This window comes from Phaethon aethereus (genome assembly GCF_964289735.1).
Source record: "Phaethon aethereus genome assembly, chromosome: 1".
Lineage (NCBI taxonomy): Eukaryota > Metazoa > Chordata > Aves > Phaethontiformes > Phaethontidae > Phaethon > Phaethon aethereus.
The window spans coordinates 151520133-151545437 of NC_138575.1; the positions used below are offsets into that span (position 1 = coordinate 151520133).

The 25305-nt window shown below is 49.3% G+C and overlaps 1 protein-coding gene across 1 annotated transcript; it reads left to right on the forward strand.

Annotated features, from left to right (window-relative positions):
* Window positions 1-15162: 15162 nt before the first annotated feature.
* ECRG4 (ECRG4 augurin precursor) lies at window positions 15163-20709 on the forward strand (the record flags this gene model as incomplete). The annotated part of the gene is made up of 4 exons (XM_082013099.1): window positions 15163-15463; window positions 16181-16228; window positions 18439-18596; window positions 20548-20709. The coding sequence occupies exons 1-4, from the start codon at window positions 15379-15381 to the stop codon at window positions 20707-20709; spliced, it is 453 nt and encodes a 150-aa protein (XP_081869225.1). The 5' UTR covers window positions 15163-15378.
* Between the last annotated feature and the right edge of the window lie 4596 nt (window positions 20710-25305).

The following is a 25305-nucleotide window of genomic DNA, read 5'->3' on the forward strand; positions in this document are numbered from 1 at the left end:
GTCAGTTGACAGGGTGGATCAGGAGATCAGGTGAAGTGATGGGGAGGTTGTTTCTCTTTTTTCCCTTGGGTACTTGCAGCCAAAGCCACTTTCCTGATCTGGATTGCTGCATGGATGTATGAAGAGCTGTGTGGGCAGACACAACAGTGTGGGAAGAGGCAGGGCAGGGATTGCTTGACCCACCTCTGCTGTTAAAAAACATCTGCTGCATCAGAGCCTCAGGGACCAGACTTGAACCTAATTTTTAGTTTTCTATGAGGGCAGATCTCTTCAAGTAGACACTGATGTTTCCTGTGGAGTCAATGAAGAACAAAAAAAAGCTTTTGGAGGCTTCCAGGTCCTGTTCCTTTAAGTTTAGATGCCTACAGTAGGTGGATTGGGTTTTGCACAGTAAACAGCAAGCCGCAGTAGTGGCATTTCTGAAGTGTGCACGATCACATTACTTCCAAATGGTGGCAGTAAATACAGCCTTGCTTCTCAGTACTCCTACGTGAATGTGGATGTGTGGCTGGTTGGCTTTAGGTGAGCCCAGTGTAGAATAACCAAGCCGTTATGGACTGCATGCAGCTGCTTCACCACTGTATGACCAGTTACGTGCCATGGCTAGCAATATTCACCCCCACGTGGCCAGATATCCTGAGGTATGATCCAATCGGTACTGATCCATTTCCACCCAACACCTGGATATAGAATCACAGAATCATAGAATCATAGAATAGTTTGGGTTTGAAGGGACCTTTGAAGGTCCTCTATTCCAGTCCCGCCACAGTAAGCAGGGACATCTTCAACTAGATCAGGTTGCTCAGAGCCCCGTCCAACCTGACCTTGAATGTTGCCAGGGATGGGGTATCGACCACCTCTCTGGGCAACCTCTTTGGGCAACCAAAGATGTGATAGGTAAGAGGTTCACGTATCTTGTCTTAGCTGTTCTGGTGCTAAAAATACATAATGTGCCTTCAAAATACAGCTGTAACTGCACCAAAAGTTTCTTTAAAATGATTGTTATTTCCTTAGGCCGTCTGCAACGTGACTGGGATGTGTCATGGAAAACCAGACCTTTTCAGTACGCAGATGCCACGCTCGTTGTCTGTCCCTGACTAGTTACAGATTCAAAGAAATTATTTTTATATTACTGATGTCCATTCTGTTTCTTCCTCCTGGATTATCCATGACAAGAGGTAAAAAACACCATGCCTGGAGTAAAACATAGTTTTGCTGCTACAGCCTTGCGAGGTTTTGAGCACGGCTGGCATTTACCAGGAACATGGGTCTTTCTTTAGAAGAGGGAGCCTTGTTTCCTGCAGTAAGGTCCTGCAGGTCCTGCCCTCTCCCTCTGGCCCCCCAGCTGACCTGAGGTGTGCCATCCCTTCATGCACCTCCTGGATGCTGGGTCTCAGCCCTGCTGCACTGTCCGATACTGGCTCCCAACACCTGCAAGAAATTAAAGAGCACCAAAAGACTCCTGGGTGCCAGTCGCTCATCGTACAGCCGACACAAAAGCCCGAATTCCTTTCAGATGAGAACACGGGTACATCTGCTTGCAATCTTCTTTCTCCAGGCAGCCGGCCTGATTAAGCAGAAATGCAATTCTCCACACTTGGACCGGGAGATGCCTGCAGCTGAGGGGCTGGGATTCGGGAGAGGCAGAATAAACGCGCCTTTCACGCCCGGCATCCCCGGCAGTCCCGTGGCTCCCGCGCTCGCAGCCTCGGTTGCTTCTTGCCCTGCTTGCAGGAGGCAAGACATGCTGAAATAGAGAGAAACCTGTTCTGTGACAGGAAAGGTCATTCCTTCTGGCCAGGCATTTGGGAAGAGAACAGGACACATATTATTTTAAAGGTAAACTGACAAAATATTTGTTTGCTGGAAGAAGGGGAGGAATGTAAAAAAAAATGTCAGCCTTCTTTAGAAAAAAATTATTGTGGAGTCGTATTCCTGCCCCGACAACAACTGCGGGGTGTCGTAAAGAAATGTTATAGCCTCGAGCGGTCTGTAGCCTCATGCAGGGCATTTTCCTTGCTGGAAGGATGCTCTTTGTCTGTCTGTGCACGCTGTGCATGGAGGTGTGAATGCACACTCCGTAGTGGAGGAAACGGCTGAAAATATTAAGAGTAAAGAACAGTGAGGGGACGCAGAGGAATATTAGCAGAGTCTCTGGTAATGCTATTGTTTGTTTCTTAATATTTTCTTTGTTGCAGCTGACCACGGAGGAAACGACTAAAAATCACTACTTTTTAATGAAAGCTGCTGTTTGTGGTGCAGATGCGTCATGGTGTACGCGCTTTTGTAGATTTGTCAGATTGCATTTCAAAACTTGCCTTTCATGCTGCTATACAAGAGGACTGAAAAAGTAATTTATAGCTGCAATTAAGAATGCCATGTTTGGGGAATAAAGGGAAAGTATTTTTAACAAAAGCAAGCTTGATGATTGAGTAACTCAGCTTCACTGCAATTCCTGAAAGCAAGCTGACGGCAACGGCCGCAGTATACATTTAATCCTCAATCTGATCATCCGTTAATATGTCTGTAAAGGTTGCCCCCCCTGCCAAGCCTGGTTTTTACCAGCTCATAGTCCAGATAGCCTGAGGACTTAAGCCAGGTCTGCAGAAGACGTACTTTGCCGGCGCAGCAATGGGGTCATAGCCACAGTGCCCTGGGGCACGCCTGTCCCAGCCCAGCTGCAGCATCCCTCCGCTTGGACTGATAAAAATGGTCAGAAGTGACAGTCTATCTATCATCTGCCACATCTCTGACTAATGCAGCCGCGCAGAAAAATGCTGTGCTGGCAGGCTGGGCAGGGGGACCTGGGGCAAGGCAGCCTGCTTTGTGTTTGCTGTTTGGAGGCGCGTGGTTAAACCAGGCACAGATTCCTCCTAAACTCTTTGAACTGAACTCTTACCAAGACCTGCCAAGGTCTTTTTTTTAGGCCAAGCTCTATTCTTGGCCTCAAACAAATGCCTAATAGAGAGGAGAGCTCTCCTGAATAAGTCTGACTCTGGGCACTTTTAGGTATCTAACTGGCTTAGGGAGGTTCTTAATATAAGAGTAGGGTGAAAGAACATTGTCTGTCTCTTAACAAGTGCAGGGGACGGTAATGGACAGACACTGTTTTAAAAAGTTTGGCATGCAGGGGTCTATTCACTTGTCTGAATGTTTGAGCATTGCAGTTTATTCATCTGCATTCACGTACACATGCAGAACGTTAAGGTGACAATAGAATGACCTATGCTACTGCATGAAGATTCAAAGGGAAACATCTGTCATTAAAAAACAATAGGAATAAAAAAATAATTTAGCACAGGCTGAAATACAGAAATGTTTGCATGCTGTGTTTGGCTTGACTTACTATAGGCAGGACTTAATGATGTACAGAAGGGTTGTCTGAAAGAAACTGTGCGGGGTCTGATATTTTCTGGGGCTTCTCTCCTAAATGTTCATTTGGATGTTGCAACACACTGGCACTCTGTAATAAATCCATTCGGTTATATTTAGAGGTCTCATACTCAAATGTCTTCTTTTTAATATGGCTTCATTCCCTGTGAATGCTAATGCGGATATATGGAGATGAGAAGCTCTCCGATGATAGACACAGATGGGATGCCTTTAAGGCTGTGTCAACAGCCTCTGAAAATATTGATTGCCAAGTGTGGTTACTGAGAAAAGATGCTGAAGCCTTCGGAACCAAACAGTTAGCAGAGCGTGGATCAAACTTGGATCTTCAGTTATAGGAAGAATAAGACCTTATGTCGGTCCGTCCCCGTGGCAGTCAGCCAGTCTGGTGGTTGGGTCTCAACGTAGCGATGGGAAAATGCACATCTTTGTTAGTCTCCTTTGTGAAGGCTGTGCTTGCAGAGAATATGCTTACCGCTCGCCACGCGGCCTTCATCCTCAGCAGGAGGCACAAGCACAATTCTTTAACTTCTGGGAGTAAAAGTAATTTGTCAAGGCCTTGCAGAATCGGGTCCCGCACTTTCCCCTTGGTCTTTCCAATCTGTTACGCTCTCATCCTTGGCCTGCTCTGCTGCTTACCTGCAGCCCCTCTGCTCCCCATAGCCCTGCCAGCAGCCGTCGTCCTTTTCCAGATGTTGCCTGAAGCCACTGCCGTGCAATTGATGGGAAAACAGTGACAGGTTGAAGGAAAGTTGGCTTCAGCTGACATTTTTGTATAAAACTGGGGCAATTTCACTGGTGATTTGTAAATGTACAAAACTCTACACTACCACCTCTCTTTTCCTTCCTTTCACGTCTGAGAGAGATGCATTGATTTTAAGGCTAGAAGACATCACTCTGGGCTGACCACCTGCATAACTCAGATCCTCTGACATCCCTGTATAAACTCTTGTTTCGGGATCAAGAAGAGTGCTTGGGACAGAAACCATCTTTTAGCAAGAAAAAAAAAATCTGCTGTTGATTAAGAAAGATCCACATAGTCCAAGACAATCCTTCTGAAGTTGTTCCAGTGTTGCCCAAAAAAAATGTCTTAGACCTTCCATGTGCTTCTTAACACCCACCTGATTATTTTTCCTCTGGAGTTAGACTCTGAGCCCATTAGACATCCAATTAGGTTATAAGCACTCCAGAAGGGAGGCTGCTTGACTATCTGCACATGCATCAGCCGTGCAGAGAATTCAAGTATCAGTAAACAAAGTGTACATATTTCATAACTGTAATTGTTCTTGTCACAAACTCAGCCTCAGATAATTTGGGATAATTTATTTCTGAAGATGCTCACATAGTCTGGGAAGGGAAAAGGCAGATACGTTTTCCAATATAGTGCTATGAGACAATGTGCTTAGATCTTTGAATAATATTCTGGGTTTGTATTGTTTATTTACTTATAAGAGTTTAGTTCTCTGTGTGTGAAAGCTTATTTTAAATTAAAATATATGATGTTTAAGTGGAAACCAGAGATGAATACAAGATAGAAACCTCTGATGAAATAAGAGGGGGTGGAATTGGTCCATAATGAAAGCAGAATGAAAGTATTCTGTCAGCCTTTGTTTCACTTTGTTTCTCTTTCAGCCTAGCCTGGAGTTGTCTGTGCGCTTGCAGGGAAATCAATCTGTGCCTTGGGCAGCAGGATCTCTCCCTGGCTAGCGGAGACTGATTGATTGTTTCACATATTGAGACCGCAGGTTTGATGGGAACTGTATAGGAATGGTGACAGTAGTGGAGATTTGAGGGTTTTGGCTTCTTTCCTAAAATATATACCTTGCAACATATGCTCCTTTTTTTCCGATAAAGAGAAAAAGCCCTCTCTTGGCTGTATAGTTCTCTCCTTCCTCTCCAAACATTTCAGTATAGCTTGTTTTAAGCACAAAATAAATGTCATGCAAAATTACTACTATGGAAAAGCTTTTCCATGGGCATATCTAGGGGCTTCGTAATGATTCAGAGATTTGGTTATATCGGTATTGGATTGGGGGGGAGGGCTTCTTCAGTGTAGCACAATTGTCATGAAACGGCCAACCCAAGCCCCCCAAGACAAATTTCATATGAAATGATCAAGGGTAAAGGGCTGACTTTGCTAAACCCAAGGACAAGCGTTTCATTTGAATCAACAGGACCAGGATTATTCTTGTCCAAGTGCCTAAAATTTGTTCAGCAGTGGGCCAGGGTATGCCTCTGAAAAATGTGCTCCCACATCGGGTACTGCATGCTTCAAAGTATGAATGATCTGTGCTCCCCCATCTTCTCTTCACTGAGAAAAGGCAGCAAGACTGCTATCTTACTGTCTCTGATTAACAAGTGATTATCAACCACGAAGTTATATGGCACGTTGCATGCTGTCCCTGCATCTGTATTAATCAGCATGACAAATAAAAGTTTAAATGACCATCTTTAAGAAGGTATTCCTAACCCGCTCATTGCTTGAATGAAAATAAATAATCTTATACCACTGCATGGCCTCTCCTGCTCTGTCATATAGTCATTACTGTGCTCACGCTGTTTCTGTAGGGTACAAGAAGTCCTCAAAGGTTTGTCTGTGTGTTTACTCATGCCTGTATAGCTAAACACTAACCTGGACAGACATGGGAGAAAGCGATCAGTGTCACCAGAGCATCACTGTGCAATTACCCTGCTCAGGTCCTCCCCAGCTCCAAATAATGTTCAGCTAATATGTATTAGACTTACAGTCACTGCATCGTTACTAATAACCCAAACTATTCTATGATTCTATGTTTCTATAGTTCCTGGGTGAAAGCATCTTTCCATTGTGGCCATTAGGTGGTAACAGTACCTTAATAGAAAAGCAGTCACCTTCCTTTGCTTAGGAAGAGTACTACAGCTCTGCAGGGCAGGGTGTGAAGAGATGTTAAACCAGGAAAATGTTCTTTAAAGCATAACTCAACTGCAGTTCCATGGAAGAGGCAGTCTTCATTAAAAGGAAAAAAAAAAGAAAAAAAGAGGGGGAGACAAAGGTTTATATTGACAGATCTTGTGCAAGAAAGAGGCAAAAGACTTTTGTGGTGGTTTTGGTAACAGAACGACTAAATTGCTCACCTCACCTTGAAGAATTGCAGCCTCAGAATTCCCATTTCGGAAGCAGATTGGCTTTCTACTTAAACAGTGTATCTGGTCTGGCCCAAAACGGAGTGACCTGGCCCAAAACAGGGCTGTCTTGCCCACCAGGGCATTTTTGATGGAGAGGAAACAACATGCTGGAAATGGATGGCAGCTTACTATCTCCTCTGTGCCACAGCCATCCCCCAAGGCAAGAGTTCCAGGGCGTAAGAGCAATGATGCCGATGCCTAGAGGAGGTAGCAGGGACTTGAGAGGCGTGTCTGCACAAATACATGCAGGCAGGTTCTTCTGCCTGGGTGAAGGAGACCCACCTTGTCCTCGGGAGTCGTGCGGCCCTGTTCGCCTGGGCCTGCGACAGAGCTAGAGGGTCCTGCTGCATGCGGGGTCAGGCCCCGCGCCAGGCTTTGGGGTCAGAGCCCAGCGGCCTTCCCCTCCGCCACCCACCGAGCGCGACCCCGGGAGAGCAAAGCGCCGGGGCTGAACGCCTGCCTTCCCGGGGAGCCGCGCTTCCGTGCAACCGTGTCTTGCGAGACACAGGCGCAGCAGGCGCAGGCTGGGATTTAATCTTTCTGAGATAAATGGGATTCCGTAGGGCTCTTTATGGTTAAAAATACATGTGTGCGGGGATACTTGCAGGATGGATGCCTGACTGATCATGACAGGCGAAAAAAATCTCCCCTCCCCAAAAAGTTTCTGTACCCCGCAGCTGCCGCACTGCCAGGCGGGCACACGAGGCACCGGCATCCCAGCGCAGCTGGCTGCAGCGCGGCTCCCCGCGGCAAGGTCTGAGATGTCACCTTCTCTTACTCCGCAGCAGCACGGAGAGACGACAGAACGCGCGTTCTCCGGGAAACGAGCCGAGCCGTGGATCAGAAAGGCGATCCCCCGTGGGATGGGGAGAGGCATGTTCGCAGGCAGGCCGTCGGCGGGGCTGGGCAGCACGGGTGTAAAGCAGAGCCAGCGAGAGCAGCCGCCACGCAGAGCCGGAGAGGCGCAAGGTCCCACGCGGTAACGTCGGGAAGGCAAGGGAGGTTCCTGCTCCGGTAATCTGAGGGTCGCGCCTCGAGCTGGGACGCGCTGCCTGTTGTTAGGGCTCCCCAAGGCTCGTGCGCGACCGGCGGAGAGAGCAATCCCCTGGCCCCCGCCGGGGGTGACTTCGCCGTATTTTGACCATCCGGGCAGAGGTTTCCTGCGCCGGCCGTGCTGGGGGTGCGATTCCGCACCACCTGAGAAAGCGGCGGGGAGTGGGGAGGGGAAGCAGGGCATTTCGTTTGTGCTAGAAGCGCCTGGCAGGCGCGAGGCCACGTTCCCGCTCCCCTGCTTTGAAAGAGGGGCTTCGCCTTGAGCAAGGGCCGGCAGCTGCTGCCTGGGCCGCGCCCCTCTTCCTGCCGCACGACAACGCACCCGCCTCGTCCCATTTCAGACATAAAGCGAGGAAGAGTTTAAAAGCACGGGCTCGGCAGGCGCGCGCTGTGTCCTTCGCAGGGCGCCGAGGCTTCCGTCCGCGCCAGCGGGAGGCCGCGGCAGAGACGCGCCGGGCTCGCGCTGCCGCCCAGGCCGCCGTGCGTGGCTGCCGGCGGCGGGCGCAGAGGGGCGCGGGCACAGGGAGGGAGACCCCGGGTGGAGCTGTCCCGTCGCTGTCTCCAAGCTCGCGCGCTTGTTGCGCCAGGGAACATCCCTGCGCAGGCGGAAAACCACTCTGGAGCGTGCCCAAATTTAACAGGCATCCAAGGCATGGCGGAGGGGTCATGAAGACACCAGTTTGGCCTGCAGGGACCAGTTTTAGGCACGGCTAAAGCCTGAAACACGAGACGGGAGGAGAAAGCGATCTGACAGAGGTGGGTGGGGTGAGAGCCCTCCTCTCCCTGCGGTGACCTGCCCCAGGGACAGTGCTTACCGTGCTCACCGAGCACCGCCTGGGCCCGACCCCCGGCTGCTGCCCCGGGCTGGAGTGGACATAATACCCTCCTCCAGCTAAAAGGAGAAGTTCTGTTTCACCAGTTTCATCCCATCCCCACTTCTGGCCATACTCTCCCACGGCCTTCTTACTTGGCCCCAGCTCTTGCAAACCACCTACCTGAGCCATCAGAGGTCACTAGTCCTGAAGACGACTAACCCAGCGAACCTGACTACGGGTACAAGTACTAGAGCCAGTGCCGGTAGAAGAGGGGAGGCCCAGGTAGGAGGGGCAGAGAGGCTTCCCCCTCTTGGTGGTAGCAAGCCACCGTGTTGACTTAAGCTCTTAAGGGCAAGGCAGCTGCCTTGGGAAGCAAACCTGGTTTCCAGCCATCCTCCAGTTTGTGCTGGATTCATCATAAGGTGCTGAACCGAGTGTCGGAAAGGCTGGATCCTCTGGGGACGCTCTTTACAAAGGAAGAGACTCACGTGTGCTGTTCTGCGAAGGGATTTAGGGCTGCAGGTGGCAAGGGGAGGCATGTTCCTCCAGCTGTGTGAAGGTGCCCAAGTGTCTGAAGGTGGCTGGGCTTGCAAGAAACTCATCTTCTCGCAGCTTCCCCTGGTCTTGCTGTTGCTGACATGATGGTGCTGTGTCCCAGACCAGCTTTCTGGTGAAGCGAGGGAGGAAATAATGATCTCGTGATCAGGATTTGGTTGGGGGCCTGGGAAGACAGCCAGGACAGGGCAGCTGGCAGCAGCGTGGGACATGCTTTACGGAAGGGCTTGATCACCGTGAATAGCACATGGTCACTGGCAAGACGATGCAGCACAAGGTCAGGTAGCTTTTTTTACTAAAGGAGCAACACCCACCCCATGAGTCAGTCCAGAGTTTTGGGAAAAGAACAAAAATGTGTACAAACCATGAAGACAACAATAATGTGCAGGAAGAGGGATGCTAAAATCAGATTGCTAAAATGAAGATTTTTAAGACTTAGCATTTACTAATCTTTGAGTAGTTGCAGCCTGTTTGTTGTTTTTTTTGGTGGTTGGTGTTTTTATTTTTTTAGAGTGGGCATGCATTCTGGATGTGAATGATAAAACAAGGGAATGAAAACAAGTCAAAAATAGTTCAGAAATGAGAGTGCAGAAGAAATGTTTTGAAGCATAAAAAGAGTATTCCCAAGAGGTAACAGTGAAAGAAACAATGATTTGAGTGAAATCTGGCTGTGGTAAAAAGACACATTTTAATGTACTACAGTCCCTCTCCATCTCCTTTTCTGTTAGACCTGACTTGCAGACTTGCCATATACTTCCAGGCTTATCCTAAAAGTATACTGGAGGCAGTGGAAGAGAAAAAGGTGAAGGATTTCTTGGAGAATCTTTTGTATCCCTCTGCAGAAAGGAGCAGATGATAACATTGCCGAACTAACCTGCTTCTCACCGTGCTTATCATGAGCGGAATAAGGTTAATTCTGCAGTGAGGGCAGCAAAGTACTGTCTGTCAGGGAAGGGAGGAGGATGGACAGACCAACAGACACCATTTTTTATCTGATAGGGTCAGCCGGAAGCTGCAAGAAATGTCAGCAGTACCCAAGCACTGGGAAAAGAAAACGAAATACAGTATATTAATCTATTCTCTATGGAAAATATAAACACTAATGTTTATTGGACAAAATGTTTTACATGGACCAAAGTAGTGGTGCTATGAGGTGAGAAGCAATGGATGAAATTTGTCCCAAACCGTATGTTGAGGCCAACGAGACTCATAGCCAGTGACTAATAAAATTTCCCTAAAACAGAGGTGTTTGACCTGGGATTTGGGGTTGGTCCTATCACTATCAGGAGGACTCTGGAGCAGTGGAAAAAATAGTATGAAACTCAAAATGTTTTGGAAAGAACTGACTGATGACTTAAATGTTCTTCCTTCTGTTTGGAAGAAAAACAAGACTCCTGCGGTTTTCTTGGCACGGGCTGCAGAAAACAGTCTGGAGTGCCAAGTGCCTCTGTCCTAAGGCTAGTGACCAGGGCAATATGGTTGGGAGATTTTGTAAAAATCTCATTAACAGAAAATAATAATGTTCTGGGTGTTGGGACCACTGTTCAATGCTGCCATGTTCTTGATCAAATGGGTGGTTTTAGTGGATGATTAAAATCTTCATGGTGCTTCTTTGCCAAAGCCTGTCATCTCCTGCAATCTCTGGCCAATTTCCAACTTACCTATTTGCCTACTAAGTTATGCTGATGCCAGGTCTCACAATTTCATCATAAGTCTCATTATATTTGGTGTGGGTTTTTTCCCTTGAAAATTCAGCTTTGGGAGTCCTGTGATTATATAAGCATTTCATCTACAATTTATTTAAGAAATTATTGTGTTGAAACACTTGAATACATGAAGCCTAATAAAGGAAGAAGGAATGAAGCCAAGATCAATCTTTTTAACATGATTTTTTTTTTGTGATTTGAATTACCAAATATCCTTGAATGGCCATTACTGATACTTTCTCTTACATTTTAATGAATACGGTACGGTTCTCTCAACAGCTACTGTGATGAGATGCAAAAGCAGAGGTGTCTCTCTGCTGTTCAGGAATCTCAGTACACTAAATTTTAGGCAAAATGTACAATAATAAAAAATTTCAAGTGCTTAAAAATTCAGTGATGCTTAGAGGCAACGATTTTTCCCCCCCTCTTTAGTTCAGGTCAGTTAAACAGCCACACAAACCCATGCCACTTTAGGTAGCTGTAGAAGCCTTCTTGGCTTACCCCAAAAACCATACACCAAGTCCTGCAGGCTCCGAAGACAAGGCTGGCCGGCAGCAGGCTCAACGTTGGCGATTTCTCCGGCCCCAGTGAGCTCCTTGCTTGGCTCCTGCCCCTTGTTTCTCGAGGTGAGGCTCAGAGTGGCTTTTTGTTGGATTGCTCCCGAACTTCTGCCTCAGGCATGCAAGACCATAGTCCATAGTCCAGTCCCATGCTGGGGAAGCAACGAAACCCGCCAGCTCCATCCTGCTATCCTGCCGTGGGCATCCCTCTGATGAGCGGTCCCCATTACGCTGAGGGGCTTGACGGAATTTTGCACAGTGTGTGAAAGGGGCCCTGCTCACCGCTCCTCATCCCGGAGCTGTCTGGGGAACGGTCCTGCTGCTGACATTCATTAATGTCTTGCAACAAAGTTTTGACACCAAGAGTCTACTGTTGGCACCAGTGGTGATGAAAGACGTTTAACTGAATGATGTCATTAGCACAGACTTGCTTACCTAAGGGCCCTTGCAGATGCTGCGCAGCTGAGCCGGCAGGGAGCTCTCAGCACTGGCGTGTCAGTGGAGGCAAACCAAGCCCTAAGACAAGCCTTAAACTCCTCCATGCTGAAGAAAGGGACGCTTTAAAGAGAGCAATGTCACTGCTGATGGAGAGAGCCCAGGAGAATGCTGCGGTATCCAAGTGGCACGCACAGCGGCTGTGGTTTTACACGGCAAAGAGCAGAAAGGGGTCCCGCAGGCGTGTCACTCACTTGAAGGTAAATACTTCTAATAATGATGCAGCAGTCACAAGCTCAGCAGAAAAAAAAATGTGTCTTACTACGACACCAGGGCAAGGCTGCCTTCGTCCTTAAAACAACCTGTAACAGAAATAAAGATTGCTACTGGAAAAACACCAGTCACCTTTCACCACTGCCTTTGAAAAGAAGTGGTATTATATTTTTACACAACTTTTTTACTTTATGTCAAAAACTTCCATCCCCTGAACTGAGCAAGTGACCTCTTCTGGGAAGATACTGCACTCAGTGTAATCCTGAGCATTATATTCTTCTGCTAATCACTTCTTCCACCGCTAGAGCAATGATTTTCTACAATAGCCTCGCACTGGAGTCAATCCATTCTCTGGGTTTCACCAGATGATAGCATTTTGTCTCAGCAGTTTCTTGAGTCATCATATTTGGTATCCAGGGGAGGTTTCGTGCTTTGTATTCCCCTGGCCCAGAGGCACCAAGTACCTGAATTTCTGCAGAGCCCCAGCTCCCACGCAAAGCTTGTTACAAACCGACCAGCTGACCAAACCACCTTTTGCCGTTACCAATATAGCAGTAGACCATAAATATTCATGAGTTATCACCCCGGTTTTATAAATTATCTACATCACGGCTGTTTCATGCAGGCTCACATATGTGCTCTTCACTTTTGTCCCTTCAGGTTATATTCTGCAACTAGCTATCCAAAAACCTCAGGTGGTTTTAGTAAGGATGCTGTCAGCATCAAGCTGATGAAAGAGTGCATCAACTCAGAAGAGGGGGCGGTTGCTCCGGCACATGGTGTTAAGTCTGCTGACACTGGAAATGTGGGGCTATGGGGAAAAATTGTTGTGGTGAATGGCGTTAAGTTGTGGTGAACAACGTTAAATCCGGCTGGCGGCTGGTCACAAGCGGTGTTCCCCAGGGCTCGGTTCTGGGGCCGGTCTTGTTCAATATCTTTATTGATGATCTGGATGAGGGAATCGAGTGCTCCCTCAGTAAGTTTGCAGATGACACCAAGTTGGGTGGGAGTGTTGATCTGCTGGAGGGAAGGAGGGCTCTGCAGAGGGATCTGGACAGGCTGGATCGATGGGCAGAGACCAACTGTATGAGGTTTAATAAGGCCAAGTGCAGGGTCCTGCACTTTGGCCACAACAACCCCATGCAACGCTACAGGCTTGGGGAGGAGTGGCTAGAGCAGCCCAGTGGAAAGGGACCTGGGGGTGCTGGTTGACAGCCGGCTGAACATGAGCCGGCAGTGTGCCCAGGTGGCCAAGAAGGCCAACAGCGTCCTGGTCTGTATCAGGAATAGTGTGGCCAGCAGGAGTAGGGAAGTGATTGTGCCCCTGTACTTGGCACTGGTGAGGCCGCACCTTGAATCCTGTGTTCAGTTTTGGGCCCCTCACTACAAGAAGGATGTTGAGGTGCTGGACCGTGTCCAGAGAAGGACAATGAAGCTGGTGAGGGGTCTGGAGCACAAGTCTTATGAGGAGCGGCTGAAGGAACTGGGGTTGTTTAGTCTGAAGAAGAGGAGGCTGAGAGGAGACCTTATCGCTCTCTACAACTACCTGAAAGGGGGTTGTGGCGACGAGGGTGCTGGTCTCTTCTCTCAAGTAACTAGTGATAGGACAAGAGGAAATGGCCTCAAGTTGCGCCGGGGGAAGTTTAGATTGGATATTAGGAAAAATTTCTTCACTGGGAGAGTGGTCAGGCATTGGAACAGGCTGCCCAGGGAGGTGGTGGAGTCGCCATCTCTGGAAGTGTTCAAAAAACGTGTGGATGTGGCGCTTCAGGACATGGTTTAGGGGACATGGTGGTGCTGGATTAATGGTTGGACTTGATGATCTTGAAGGTCCTTTCCAACCTAGTGATTCTGTGATTCTGTGAAAAAACACTCAAAAGCAATGACAAAAAGGACAAACTAATGTTGGTTCCCAGTTGCGTGGGAGTTGAGCTGGGACACCGGCCTCCTATGGGAATGCTTCCACAAAAAAGGGTCCGGAAGGTGCTGCTCCCTCCCGCGCCGCCCGTCCCGACGCCGTGGCTCCTGCAGGGAGTGGGAGGGAGATGCGTGGGGCAATCAGGGTCCGTCACCTGGAGCCGCGGTTCAGGCCAGGGCTGGGGAACCGCTGAGGGACCAGCCTGTGCTGGTGCTGCTTCTGTGTTTAATGGCCAGTGGTTAAGCCAGCCATAGGGTCTTGACCCACCCCCACAATTAGCTGTGCCTGAAATAGTGCTGACGGGCTCCCGATCTCATCACCGGGAGTTGCCACACCACCGCACAGCTCCCTCACCATACATGCACGTGTATTGTATATATGCACATATGTATTCAATATACATCTTTATATACAGTTACAGTATATACAGCGTGTGTGCATATTTTCATCTGCAACCCATCTGGAAAAAATCCTTGGATCAGGGAGTCGAGGCCCTGGCGCTTGCCAGATTTCTCACAAGTGGGTTACAGAGAGAGTCCGGCCCTCCCTCCCTCCCTCCCTCACCCTTGCCTCCCGCTAAATCCCTCCCGCGCTCCTCACAGTACCCTGGCACAGCTTCAGCGGAAGGCGAGACGCCCGTAAGGGTCTCCTGAGTGTCGTGAGTCTCTGCTGTGAGGGAAGAGAGAGGTTTGTGTCCGAGGACGGGCGAGGGTTTCACTAGGTTTTGTCTGGGGCGTTTTCTGGCATTTGCAGGGGAAGGAGCTGGGAGAAGCTGAGTTCACCGAGAGGAGCTTAAACCCGGATTAGCAAAGGCAGAGTAAGTTTAGGCACCGTTACAGTTACAAGCGGGCTGAGCAAGGACTTTTAGTTGGTGAGTTTGGCCTTTGGTGCCTGAGTTCTAACTATAAGCTAAACCTGTGTATATGCAGAAAAAGAAATCTGAATTACTTTTTAAAGCTGATCAGTTTAAAATGCATTGTCGTTTTCTGTGGACTTGGAGGGGTGGGAGGGAAGGGAGAGATCAGAAACCCCCCCGAACTAAGTCACCTTTGGTTGTTTCTGATACTGTTTTTTCCACCAAGACCATCCGCTGTTACGGGCAACCCTCTGCAGAGGCGTGTGAAATGACACGCTGCCGCTGGGTTTTTTGTTTCTATTTTTCAACTCCGCTGTAAGCGAAGCCTGAAGGGCCGCTGCCGCGGGCGCTGCGTCCTGTGTAACCGCGGGGAGCCGCGCCAGACCGACGCGCCTTCTCCCACCGAAACGCATCTCACGCCGCGGTCCAGGCGCAAAGCCCACGGAAGCCCGCGGCTGCCCTCGCCCACCTTCCTCCCGGGCGCCTCCCCGCCCCTCCCCCGCGGCGAGGGGCCGGGCCGAGCCGGGTGGGACGGGGCACGGCGTGGGGCGGGCGCGCGCGCCCCTTCCCCTCCGCTCCCGCTCCCTGTCTCCATCTCCATCCTCTCCGTCTCCTCCCGCCCAGGTGGGCCGCCGCGCCGCCCCCCGCCGCCATGCCGCCGCCGCGCCCCCGCGGGGCCCTGCCCGGGCCCGCCTTCCTCCTCCTCCTCCTCCTCCCGCTGCTCTGCGCGGCCCCCGGTGAGTGAGCGCCCGCCGCCGGGCCGGGGTGCGGGGTAGGGACACGGGACATAACCCAACACGCCCCGGGGAGCGGGGAAAAAGCCTTCCCCGGGCATCACGCGTGGCCGCGTGCGTCAACGCCCGCGGTCACTCCAAAACGTGTGCAAGTTGAGCATCTTTTTTAAAGAGCTTGTTTTCGAGCGAACGAAGCACTTCGGAGCAGGTGAGGGCCCGCGGGTCTCCCGGCGTGCCGCCCGGCAGGGAGCTGGAGCCTTTTGGGTCCCTTCTGGGAAAGGGCTTCAGGAGGGGGACAGCCCTGACCCCCTCAGGACAGGCTGTGGGGAAAAAACCCGAGCCAGTCTGGGTGTTCAAGTGCCCCCGGCACAGCGAGAAGGGTGTCCCAGGGTTATTGTGCTGTCCTGGACGCTGTGGCACGGTACGGGCCTTCTGCTGCCCAGTATTATACTTTAATTGGCGAAGGCAGCCAGTTTTGGGGTCCCCTTGCCATGAAGAGTTGGGGAGAGGACACTGGAGTATCAAACGCTTCCCAGCATCGTATGTTGCGCTCGAGCACGGACACGGGAGCTAAGGGAGGCACTGGTAGAAACTTGCTGCTGAGTTTTGCTTGGTGGTCTGGAGCTATGACAAAAGTACTGTCAGTATTTTTCAAGATGCGATCTTTTTCTCGTTATTTCCTTCTTAGTAAGTGTACATGTTTTATTTTTACTTCTCTAGATGTTTCAAGGGGAAATAAACTTAAGCAGATGCTTCAAAAACGCGAAGGTAGGTAAAGAGACAGCAAAGTGTTTTTTCCCTTGTTTTTCCTTTGAACCAGTCCAAGCTGCCGACGTGTTCTCATCCGCCTCCAGCTCGATACAAGCACCCGCCTCAAAGCTGGTAGCGCACAGCCGCTCTCGCTATGTACCGCACCAAAACCTCCTGCGCGGACGGAGCCTGTGCCCGCGTGTCCGTTTGGGACCTGGTACTGGCAAGACCGGCGGCTCCGCTTACCACAGCCCCCTCTGCGAAGCAGCGCTCCCGGCCGCAGGCAGCGCACGCCTGCATTTTGCTCCGCGCAGTGGATAGCACCTACCTTTTCTAGGGCGTCCATGGCAGACTTGGCATTTATCTGATTTAGTCTGGGAAGCCACAAGCTTTTCCAAGGAATTGTAGCATGTGGAAATACTGCTGGCTCAGGTGCAGAGGAGAAAATGTGCAAACCAGGCTTGCTCGCAATGCCTTGACTTGTTCCCTTTATCCGCTTGGCCCCACGTGTGCTCCCTTCTTGGGACACTGCTCTTGCCATGGGAGGGACCATGGCCGAGGGCCCAGCGGCAGATGCACCCAGTGGCTCGCTGGTTGAGGGAAGGGGTTGGAAACGGAGCTGGTGGGGGACAAGCGGCACTACAGCAGATGGGGGGAAGGCTGAAACACCCCAGAAGTTTTGGTTGCCTCCCCTCAAGCCTGCTCCATGGCTGAGGCAAAGAATTTACACCCCCTGACAGAGGGGACTCCCACTTCCTGCAAACCCGCCTAACTTCTCACTGGCTTTTTCCTGGCATCTCCCGCCACGTCTTGCCAGGCTGAAAATGTCTGCCCCATCCATGGCTGTTTGCATTGCGCGTGGGCTCCCTACCTCACCGCTCTGCAGCGCTTGCACGTAGATGGGAGTGACCACTTGCAACAGCCGCCCCCGCCGCGCCCCAGCAGCGGTCGGCTTGTTCGTTCGGGTCCCCTGGCAAGGGGGACCGCCCGGGGGGAGGCTCCTCAGGAGGGCAGACAAGGTGGCCTAGACCAGGAAGAACTGCAAAACCTTGAATGGGTGATGGAGCGCGTACGCAGCCCCTTAATCCCAGCCTGCTCCCCTTTCCGAGTTGGGCGGACCCAGTACTGCTTCCCTTGCTGGCAGCGTCCCTGGCGCGAGGCTCATTCCCGTGACGTTGGCTCAGCCGTCCCGCTCCCCTGGGCGAACACCCCGCTCGGGCGCGTGGTGAGTTACCAGTTTCCAGCTCGTTGCCGCAGGGCCGCCTGCCATTCCCCGCTCTTTTACCTCTTGAGTCGCTGCGGCCCTTTGCCTCCTCGTGCGAGTCTGCCCAGCTCCTGCTTCAGCGGTTTTCACATCTCCACCTGACTTCCCCTCCTGCCCTAGCCTGTTCCCTCACATCCTCCGAAAATCTCCACCCACACCCGTGTTCCGGGTCTCTCCCTCATTGCAATGAACCCACTGAAGCCAAGACCTTCCTCCTACTCCTACACATGCTTCTTGTTTCATGGGAAGACCAGACATCATACCGTGTTTCATCATTTCCGCACGTGGCGGGGTGCTAGCCGGTCCTCGCATCCGTACCTCTCCGAGGTGCATAAATGCCTCTAGCAGCCGCAGCAAACTGCCTGCCTCTTAGGCGTGGGGCAAGCCAGAGGGCATATGTGGGTCTGGCAGGTCGAGGGCATTCCCCTGCATCCACTACACCTGATGGGCTTTTATTTTCAGGCATACAGGGCACTCAGTGGTAGTCATTATTTAAAAGCTACTTTTTTACACAACGGGTTCAACAATCTATCTTTTTGTGTATGCCTCCCTTCGCCCTAATAAGCTAGCAGTGTTTCTCCAGCTTCTTCAGGCTTTTAAACTTCACCTCTCATCTTCTTTCCCATTCCTGCAGCAGCAGGACGCAGAGGCCAATCTCCTGTTCTCTCCTCAAAGCACAACACAGTGTGTATACGCTCTTTCACTTTGAGTTTGGTTGTTTACATTCCTTGCTTAGCTGATGCCTTTGAGCTCAGAATAGCTTTTAGGAAATCCAGGAGAAGGAAGCTAAGAAATCCTATTACATCGACAATTCCTGGGTTTATTACCGTTACTGCTGCGACACGCATCGCGCCGCCGAGCACAAAGGGGATGGAGAAGCACTTACTTGCTGCAAGCGGTATGCTTTGGGCTGACTAAAAATTTCCTGGCATGCTTTCTGGGGGTGGTGGTGAATTCATTTCAGCCCCTGTTGCCACGAAGCCCGAGGTGTCGGTGAAAGAAACGGCGGCCAAGGAGTTCCTAAGCAGCCTGAGACGGCAGCGGCGCCAGCTGTGGGACCGAAGCCAGCCCGACGTACAGCAGTGGTACCAGCAGTTCCTGTACCTGGGATTCGATGAGGCGGTGAGTGACAGGCTGTTGGGAGGTGGTAGGGCATTAGAGCGAGCAGCCGCGAGCGTGGATGCACAGCCATGGGGGCACCCAGGGAGAAGCTGCCCTGTTTTCTGTTCGCAGACACTGATTTCCTTTTTTTAAAGTATCAAACGCTGCACAGAAATGTAAGCCCTGTATTTATTAGAGATTTCTGCATTACTTTGTTAACAGAGGAAAATGACATTAAGAACTTGCGCGGAGTTCTTGCCTGCTACTGAACTTGAGCTCAATAAATTGCAACCAGACAAAGTCTGCTTTGAGAAATAGGCGGCCAGACCCAAAGCAATCAATTGTATTTCAGGAAATTAATTTGGCAGTCTCAACCTAATCAATTTGCTTTTTTAACATGCTGAGAAATCCACACCAAGCTGGCCGTGACTGGTGTTCCTCAATGAAGCTGCACCAACATTACGCACCTAATGCATGTGTGTGCCTCTGTGGTCCTTGCGACTCCTGACCACGGCAAGCACCAGCAGCTGCGCCTCGACGCTAAGTGTGAAAGGAAAACCATTTGATAATGTGCAGCCAACCTCCCTTCAAATGAGAAGGATACTTTTTTTTTTTAAAAAAAAAAGCAGTTAATTGGTAAAAACACTGGTGTGGAATCAGGAGTTCCCAGATCTGCACAAAGCTCTACTAAATAGATGCTGAAATAGAGCGGAAAATGTGCATTTAGTTGCAGTCCCACATGTAGAATAATTTCTACGTTAATAAGAGGTAAAAATAGTTATAGATATTGAATTCTTGGCTTGTGTCAGCTGCATGAATACGTTTAATGAGACTGCATTGGCACAGGCAAGCTGGAGTACATTTTGGACCTTCATGCTATGTGGATTGCTTAAGAGATGAATGCACTCATTTTCAAAGCTGGAACAATTAAAAAAGTAATCCTTTGCTTGTGCTGAAAGAATGAAGGACACATTTTTTTGTTGCTCCTGGACGTTATGCAGATAAAAATGACTTTTAAACAGCATGGCTATATCCCTCTCCCTCCCCCCAGTAGGCATAGGAAAAATAGGAAAAATGGTTTTATGCATCAGAAACTGAAGACTGAGGGCAAATACTAAGAGGTAAGAAATGAGGACAAACCCTACAGATAAGGTGAATCCTCCTCTGAGTTCCTGTGTGCATTTTAAAAGCTGAAATGAGGCCTGTTGTGGGAAACAATGAACCTGCTTAGGTTTTCTTGAGTATTAAGACACAGTTTTAACAACGAAATAACTGTTTGTTCCAGCAAAGGACTTGGGCCATACTTACCCGTTGTGTATTTTGCAAAACTATTTTTTCAAATCTCAGCCAAAAATATTTCCAAAGAGTCATTCAGATGGAAAGGCTTTAGCTTGGCAAGTATTTGATATCCTTGCACACTGTTGTGAGCAGACTTGAACTGCCTACTGCGTTTCCATAGCTAGAAGGCTGTACTGTACCTTTGTTCTCACCCATGCAAAATGGGAGCGAGAGATCACGGGCGTAAAGCGAAAGCCCCTTGCGCCCACTTTGCAGCCAGGGACAGCGTGACTGAAGGTGTGGGGCAGCAGAGAACCAAGCCTCTGGAGTATGAAACATTGAAATGTTTTTATAGTCCACCACTGAAAAGGTAATAGGGATATTACAGGTGCTTGGTGCACGTTTCAGTTGCAGGCGCCCTCAGTGTAAGCACTTTACAGTGGGCAGAGGGGATAGGGGTGGGTCCCAGGTGGGGCTGGGCAGGACAATTCCGGCTCTGGGGGCCCTGATAATCCCATAGAGAACATAGGTACGAGTCACAGAACCCCTTAGATCTAAAGATTTCGTTTTGACAAATACGCAAAAGACCTGAATTTCTGAAAGAGACGGAAGGTACCTCTTGCACCACTTCCGTTTCACTCTCTTCGTGGTAAAGTTCCAGGCTTGGAAAGCAAGTATTTTCTTTTTTTGGCAGAAATTCGAAGATGACATCTCCTACTGGACAAGCTTAGGGCGTGCTCGTAACGAATACTATGGTGGATACTACCAACACCACTACGATGAAGATTCACCAATTGGCCCACGAAATCCACACACCTTCAGGCACGGAGCAGGTGTCAATTACGATGATTACTAATGCCATTTATCCTTCTATAGCTGGTGCCTAAAGGTCTGCGTTGGGCGAGGCCGACTCCTCCCTCAGTCAGAACGACACTGCTTTCCTCCTATTCATGTAAAATAGCAAGAGTAAAGGAACTACCAGACTTCAAAGAAAGCAACATTACTTTTTTTAATTCTCATTACTTAGTAGTACACTATATATAAGGTGTTATAGAAATAAAGCTTTTTTGATAAAATAAACAGGTTGCCATTATTTAGTAGAGTTTGTAACAGCAAGTTTCATTCCAGTTCTATTAATACAGATTTCTTTTTAATGGGCTTTTTCATTTGCTTTCCTACAATCAATTGCAAAATTACATTATATCATCTAGTTTGGCGTATAGAATACACAATACAAGCCAATACATTTCAGATGCTCCTGCTCATTCAGATTTGTGTCAACTAATAAATCCAATTATTCTGGGGGGAAAAGAAAAAAAAACATTCCTCTCAATTGAAGTGCTGCCTTGTTGCCTCCTCTGCTGTTTCCGTACCTGCTGTGCACAGCCCTCCAGATTTGTGTGACACGGCTCTTGAGCAGTTCCTGTTGGGACAAGGACACAGATGTTCACAAAAGCTAAGTTCAGCACAGAGGAGCTCACCTACTTGCAAAGCCTGTGAAAGGGAAGGATTCTCCAGGGAAAGGGCTCAGTGCAGAAACCTGACTTCAGAAGCAATCGCCGAGACGCCGAGCATATAACCCGAGTAGCCCCTACCCTCCCCAGGCACGATAACCCAAAGGTTATTTTTGATGAATACTCCTCTTTGTGTCCTTTCCACTTAGCTGCACGCTTTCAGTCTAGCTTGGAGCAGGGAATTAAATAACAACACAAGCTATTTAAAATCAAGTTATCATCAGATAGCATCCAACACACTCCCCAGACATAACTTCCCTCCATGAAGTTGCCTCTGTCCCCAATTCAAACTGGCATCTACACACATTAGGCTGAGCATCAAAATATATCAGAGACTGGCCACTTGTTAATGAAGCATAGAGGATAAAAGGGGGGTTGGCTGGTGGGTTGTGTGTGTTGAGGACTCCAAAATGCAACCAACCTTTCAACCACAGCAACATCAGCCACGTTGCTGCTTCTTTCTTGCTACTGTAGGGAAGGGCCTCACGCAGACCTAAGCCTAGGAGGGAGATTTCAGCTGTCACGGGCTTCAGGAGGGGCTTGGTGGGGGAAAGCACTGCTGAAGCTTGACAAGTGTAGAGGACTGGGAAGGGGCAGGTGAGGAAGGCTGTCTGGCTCCATGACTTCTGGAGCTGCAGAATAAGGATAAAGAGAGATGAAGTGTGTACTGCAAACTCCAGCAGAGTCGGAGAAGAAAGACGGCATGGATGCTTCAGCTGCCTGTCACCTAAAGCTTACAAGAAGTTTGCAAAGCATGGATCACAGCAACACCATTCTTTACACTTCACCTCTTTCTCAACTCTGGGTGTATTTCCTCATCTTTCACTTAAAGTCCCCGTTGTGTGACGGGGTGTCCAGGAGAGGCAGCCCAGCACCATCCTGCTCCCTGCAGGAACGCTCTTTGCCGAGGAGCCAAACTGAACAAACATGTTGGTCGCTTCTCCTCTGCACGCAGATATGTGCTAGCCTGATGTGCTCCAAAAACTCAGCTTTCCCCTAGGTTTTGGAGCGCTTGCTCCAAAAAGCAGAATCCTTGCCAATTTAATCAGTTTAAACTGGTGTGTTTCCTCGTAGAAGACCCAAGCACGGCATAATCATATTCTGAGCCAAGCACATGCTCTTTTGCACAGTTGGAAAACACCTATTCCTAGAAGAACACTTCCATTTTGTGTCCCATCAAAAAAGTGCACCAAATTTGGCAACGTTCGAACCATGCTGATAATCTCCATCATTTCCCAGAATTTACAACAACTGGGAATTCGGACCTGCTGAATAAGGAAGAAGAAAAAAAGTGCTGTAAATAAAAACCATCCCTCTCTAGGCCTTTGTCCATTCCTGCAGGCTGACTCAGAGTAGCAGCCTTCTGTGCCTTGCAGCCTCACAACCAAGTCTACGATCTCTCTCTTCTAGATTCTCCAAGAGAAAAAAATAAAATCTTTTCCATGACGTCCTATTGCATGCTGAAGTTTCCCAACACGTACTGGGGTCCGACTGGCGCAGAGTTAACTTTCTTCATAACAACATGTACAGTGCCGTGCTTTAGATTTGTGACTAAACCAGCGCTGATAGCACACCAGTGTTTTTGCTGTTGCTGAACAGTGCTTGCACAGCATCAAGACCACCTGTTTCCCACGCTGTCCCCCAGCAGGTAGGTTAGGGGTGGGTGAGAGCTTGGGAGGGGACACAGGCGAGACAGCTGACCCAAACTGACCAATTCCACACCATATAATGACTTGCTCAACACTAAAACCTGGGAAGAGGAGCAAGGGGATGGGGGCTTTGTCTTCCAGGGTAGCCATCGCTCAGGGCGTCAGTCTTGCTTAGAGGGATGGCGAGCGGCCTTTGCGTCACTTGGGTTTTTTTCCTTCTTTCCTTCAGTTATTAAACTGCTCTTATCTCACCCCTCAAGTTCGCTCACTTCAGCTGTTCTCATTCTCTCCCCAGTCCCGTGAATGGCTGTGAAGGTACTTAGCTGCTGGCTGGGGTCAACCCACCACGAGGCAATAGGTCTGAGGAGAGGGCACCATCCTTCTTGTAGAGGGATGCACCTGCCCTGACATGCAGCAATTGCAATGATGCAAAAGTACATGCAGTAAGCTACAAAGAAAGCAAGTATGAGCTGTCACAGGTTTGAGCAAAAGGAGGAAGATGACTGAAAAAAAAAAGTTCGTCAGATATGCATGGAGTGCATCAAAGTTAACTACATTAACAAAGTTAATTTCCTTTGACTCTTTCTGTCCTAAAACACAGACAAACCCTGTGCACGCCCTCGAAGCCTTTCCATTCTGCTGTTGCAGACAGCGCAGAGCACATCACATCGTCATCATCCCCAGCCTTCCCGGCACTGACATCACGTACCCTCTCCACCAAGACAGAAGAGCAGCCATTGTTCATTGTGGCTCCCTACAGAACAGCTTGGCTGTGGTCCAGCGCTTCATATTTCAAGACCCGGTGCTGCCACATCCCCCCGTTTGCGGGTGTCTGCCAGGCAACTCCGTTGGTGGGACTGACGGGGCAGTCCTGCCTCCTTTGCCAACAATACCTGCCAGGTAACCCTTCTGTCAAAGCATGGAAGTACTGCTGCCGTGCCCCACAGCCGCTCTCAAATGCTCCCTGAAGTCTAGACAGAGATCTTTCTCTCCAAATCCAGGTCTTCAGCAGCACTCTTACTTTTTTTTTTTTTTTTTGGGGGGGGGAGTAAGCAGGGCTTCATTCCCTTTAAGTTCCTACTTGTATCACAAACACGTTGTGGTTGGGGGACTGGGCACTTTTATCCCAGGACTGTTTCTCAGGTGGAAAGCGTAGGGTTCCTTGCTCAAAACAGCTTTCTCTGCAGCGGGATGATCAGAGCCCAGATTGCTGTGCTTGGCTTTGAATGAACTTAAGGCCACCCCACAGTTCCCTGTGGCTTCAATGTTTTGGACCTTCCAGATGTTTCAGCCATGGCATGGACCAAGGCATTCAGAAGATCCCCCTCCTTGCTGAAGAACATGTCAGAAACTAGGGAAAACACAGCAAGAATGAACCAGCTGTTGCTTGTTCCAGGCTGTAAATGGCAACAAAACAAGGCGGACAAAAACTTGTTACCACGTTTGCTGTTATGGAATAGGCAAAGGAGATGGAAAGGGACTTGGAAAAGGAATGGAGAACCAGAGTCTGTTTTTTGCAAGAAATATGACTCGTTATTTCAGAAAAACCTTGTTGGTAGGGAATCGCATTCAGGAACCTCCTGCCACAGAAAAGGCGCCCTGCTTTTCTCCAGGGCTATTGCTGCTGTTCCTGGTAGCTCTAGGGAGCCGGAGCCACAAATAAGGTATTCCTTTCTCCTGCCACTTGTGATCCAAGCACAGGGAAATGTTCACAACAGAGCAACTACGATTTGTGGTGGCTACATTCCCACTGCAGGGAGGGGATGTATGGATGTTAGGGCTAGTTGTGTTGAGTATAGGCTTCCCTTGCTGTTAACAAAGTATCTTCTTCCTGTGGACAGGTCTTCTCTGATCAGCCTTTAATGACCTTCAAGGACTTCTTCACCTCAAGTAGCATTAAACTCAATACTAATAAGACTGGGGACTAGCTCAATCCATCACAATCATCAAAGCCCTCTTTCACCCTCTGTAGCCTGGTCTCTAAGGCTAACGAATTCATGCAGTTGTGTTTGTGTCTTCCCCCTCCTCTCCCTTGCCTCTTTCTCTCAACTTTGAAACTCAATTCCAACCTGACCTGACAAAAGTGAAAGTTTTTTTCAAATATATTACATTCCTAAAAATTTATTGAAAAAATGGATGACCAAGAGACATTCATAAATGCCCAGAGGGTGGTGAGCTCACTGGCTTTAAACCTGCCAGAATCTATATAGGTTAAGAGAAGCTGCAAACACCCTAGACACAGGAAGACTGTCAGATCATGATTTCCCCACATAGCAAAAAATCTCACCT